The sequence below is a fragment of the Bos indicus genome, chromosome X (genome assembly GCF_029378745.1).
Source record: "Bos indicus isolate NIAB-ARS_2022 breed Sahiwal x Tharparkar chromosome X, NIAB-ARS_B.indTharparkar_mat_pri_1.0, whole genome shotgun sequence".
In the NCBI taxonomy this organism is placed as follows: domain Eukaryota; kingdom Metazoa; phylum Chordata; class Mammalia; order Artiodactyla; family Bovidae; genus Bos; species Bos indicus.
Window position 1 is genome coordinate 140,689,456 of NC_091789.1, and position 3,928 is coordinate 140,693,383.

The window sequence follows — 3,928 nt, forward strand, 5'->3', positions numbered from 1 at the left end:
AATTGTCCCTGAGTAGTTTTGTCTTCTTTCATACCATTCATTTATCAGCATTTTCTAAACTTTATTCCAAAACAGTTCTTTGGACAGGGCCCCATGTATCCAACAAGACACATTTTTTGGAGTGTTTAGAGGAAAAATGAATGAAACAATATGCCTGGCTTAGGCTGGGAGAAGTGACACATTGTGGGCTCTGCACCAATCCAGGTCGGGGGACTAGTCCTAGGAAGGTCACTTCATCAGTTTGTGAACTTGAAAATTTGCAAGTTATCCATGCATAAATGGAGTCTGCTAAATCTGATCCTGCATGAATGCTGGAATGCATGTTCTACATATAAAGCAGTGGCATACTGATTAAGTATTGGTTTGTAATAAGTGGAAATTATGATTACTATGAACCCCTCAAATACCACCTTCCCATCTGAGTTTACTTTTAATCCAGGAGACAGCAGAGAATATGCAGTGAATTAGGACAAAAGAAACAAATATTCTTAAATGAGCTAAATAAGTCAAAGTATTTTTTTTATTTTTACTAAAAGAAAGTTTAAAAGAAAGGTAAACCACAACTTAAAGACTTTTTACTGTATTCTTTTCTCCATTTTCTTTTTGATTCTCAAAAGTTTCTGTGGTCTTCTTTCACATTAGCATGAAAATCACTCTTGCAGTGCTATGTGACCTACTTTCAGATCATAAAGACAATACAGATGGATCCTGAATTTCTTTTATATCTACCAAAACTGTACCTTTAAAACTTTTAAAACAGCAGTGAATATAACAGCAGTATCATTACCAAATTAATACTCTGAGGAAAAACAACCTCTTAGAAGTAAAAATATTGGGGAAAAAAAACAAAAAAACTAAACAAATAATATGTAGAAGTTACTCATGTGAAACAGAAAGAGAAATGTGATCGAAAGAAATGTGATCTAACCCCCACTACCATGCACACTTTAGAAGCTTCACTACTCTTCAAGAAAAGTTCTCTTCTAATGTCATGTTATCTTGTTTGCATTGTGAACAATATATTCAGTACTTTCAGTGTGTTTTACAAATACCCAAACTTTTAAAACATTAAAACAGCTGGAAACTATGATTTATATGATTCATACATATTTGAATTCTTAAGCACAATAAACCTTATCAAAAGTAAGAACATTTGAAAATACTAAACACCTCCTTCACCTCTTTACATTTCTAATTTAAATCATTGTTCATTAGGTATTTCTCATGTGAATACAATAAAACAGATATATATTTTGTTAAAAGAAACTAGACCTAAACTCGCTTACCATTTAAACTGTAAGATATGGGCTTTGTTCCCTCCACCCCTAAGACTCTGCACTACTTAGGAGGTTGACTGCTCTCTTCCAACACAAAGGGAACAAAGTGCCCTGCCCCCCTCCCTAAATGTGGGAGGAGCTGCAGGACTTGGCCCTGGAAGGGGCACTGGCCTCAGCCATGGTGGGAGCCCTGGCCGCACCTCTCTGCCCTGCTCTCTCCACCTGATCTCTCAGAGCCTCGTCATAAAGGTCTGGGAAGGAACTAGGGACCCTACCGTGGAACTTGGCTAGAACCTCCAGTACCTTCATCTTGCTGGTCTCAGCACACGCTCTTGGGCCCCAAAGGAACTCGTAGCGTGGAAGATCACTATTGGGTACCTGGCGGTAGTTCAGGTACTCCTTCTGCACTAGATCTTTGGTGATGAGCCTTCTGGGCTCCCCAAAGATGCAGTGCCTCCTCCCAGCATAGATCCCCAACATACTGAGGAATTCCCAGATCTCCTCCTCAGTGGCGCGGTTACCATTCATGAAGATGACCCCCAGGAGCACCATGAGGAGACGGGACTTGGGCAGCGCCCCCTCATCACGCCGACAATCGTTTCCCCTGAGGTTGAGCTTCCTGATGAGGGTGTAGATGTTCCCTCTACGGTCGATTTCCTTCATCTCCAGGCCAAAGACCAGCTCCACGCGCTCACGGGCTGTACTGAAGATCTCAGGGAAGTGCTGCCTGTACTTCCTGCTGACGATTTTCATCAGGGCATTCTGTGTGATGGGCTCCTGCTTGGTGTACTTCTCCAGCAGGAACTCCACGAGTTTCCTGGCCTTCCTGGCCAGAGGATCTTTGCGAGTGCTCTGAGTGGAAGGGGCTGCCTGGGAGGCACCTGAACTTTCCTCCTCAGGGCCCTGGGCACCTTCATCAGATCCTGCACATGAAGGCCCTGCATCAGGAGAGCTAGGGGCCATGGCTCCCTGAAGCTCCTGGCCATCGCCAGCAGCAGGGGAGCTCGGGGGAGAACCCTGAGGGACAGAAGAGTGGGAGGAGGGGCACTCCTCCTTTGGGGCTGCAGCAGCACTGGCCTGGGCCTCCTGAGTGTCCCCTTGGACCTCGTGGCGTTTCCTGCGGGCATGGGACTTGCTCTTCTGCCTCCGAGGCATGGTGACAGCAGGTCAGGGACCGCAGGTGGGAGTGCGGGCAGGAAAGCAGGCAGGAAGGCACCTGGAGGAGGGACAAGGACATGCTGTGAGAACCTTCAGCAAGGAGAGTCCTCCCTGGCTTGAATGGAAGCCGCCTCTGGGGGATCCTCGAGGCCAGTGCTCTAGGACCCACGGGCTCCTGTTCTCCTGGTCAGCCTGTCCCCTGAAACCACTGAGTAGCAAGGCAGAGTGAGCCCTGGGGCACAGCAGACAGTCCTGCCTGGGCGTTAAAAGGGGGACCAGTGGGGGCTGGCAGGGGAGGCAGGTCCTCTCAGCTGACATTCAGAGTCAGGATGAAAATTGGTGCGAGACACCCCCATATCGAATGCCCCCTTTCCCGTACCCAGCCCGTTCCCTCTCCTGTCTGAAATTGACGGTGCCACCTTCCCTGTCACCCCAGACGAGGAGAGGAGGGCATACTCAGCCCCCCACTGAAGGGTCCCAGGACCTGCCCTTCTGCTGTCTCGTGGCTGCCCCTTCACAACCAGGCTCCAAGCTCCCCTCTCAGACCGCTGCCCCACTTCCCGATGTTTGGCCGGGGGGTAGCGCTGAGCACAGGGGAGGGTCCTGAGTCGCCTGTTTGTCAGGGAAGATGGCCCTCATCCTGAATCTTCCCGAACCCTGACATCCTCCCTCTACTGACCAGTTGCCAGCCCCTCAGACCAAAGTCCCCTCTTCTTCGAGTGTCCTGTGTCCGAGGTCGCAGTGAGGGAGCCCCCCAGCCTTTACAGCTGCCCGGCGGCTGCCCGGATAATCCGCAGCCAAATGGCGGTGAGTGGGGGTTACACATGGCTGCCGTTCTGGTGTATGGAGACCCTCAGTCCCCCCGGGGGTCCCTCCTTCACTCCACAGGGCTCGTCGCTCTTTCTCTACTGAACGGAGCTGGGGTCCAGCAGAGCCTGACCGAGGCATTCTTTCCCGAGACCCCCTAGGGGTTAGTGGATAGTCTTGGGGCCTGAGAGCTAGGCCGGATCCTCTGGTCTGAGTGCAGGGGTAGGGCGGCCGGAGGCTGTGTGGCCCCCTCTTTTCAGAGGGAAAAGGGAATGGGGGTACAGAGACTTGTCCCTGCACTCGTAACTCACGTCACCTCCGATCTTGACACCCGATGACACTTGGGACTGCTCCCTCTGGCCACCGTCAACGGCAGCTCTCAGAGATAGCGGCACTGTCAAGGATGGCGTCGCTCCCCCAGCATGCTTAGGAGGACGTCACTTCCTGTCATGCGCATCTGGGTTCCAGGAGGACAGCAGGGGCGGGACCTGGACAGGCGGGGTTCCGGGGGAGCTTCTCACAGGATTGGCACATGGACTTTCGCTTGACTCTTAAGGGGTCCTGGGACGTCCCTGTCCTGAACTGTCAGCTGGCTCACTCCATGCCTCTCACTCGTGTCAGCACTCCCAACAGGAAGAATTGGGGAGCCCAAGCCTAACAGCCTTCCTGAAGCCCATAAGACCAAC

At 50.8% G+C, this 3,928-nt stretch overlaps 1 protein-coding gene across 2 annotated transcripts; it reads right to left on the bottom strand.

Moving 5' to 3' along the window:
* Nucleotides 1-563: 563 nt before the first annotated feature.
* LOC139181465 (melanoma-associated antigen B4-like) lies at nucleotides 564-3,659 on the bottom strand. 2 transcript variants are annotated; one of them, XM_070784981.1, is made up of 2 exons: nucleotides 3,559-3,659; nucleotides 564-2,493 (listed from the first exon to the last, which is right to left on the bottom strand). In XM_070784981.1, exon 2 carries the CDS (start codon nucleotides 2,430-2,432, stop codon nucleotides 1,401-1,403), a length of 1,032 nt encoding a protein of 343 aa, XP_070641082.1. In that variant the 5' UTR covers nucleotides 2,433-2,493; nucleotides 3,559-3,659; the 3' UTR covers nucleotides 564-1,400. The 2 variants fall into 2 exon arrangements, with proteins under 2 accessions (XP_070641082.1, XP_070641081.1); XM_070784980.1 differs by having other exon boundaries at nucleotides 3,554-3,653.
* Nucleotides 3,660-3,928: the final 269 nt, after the last annotated feature.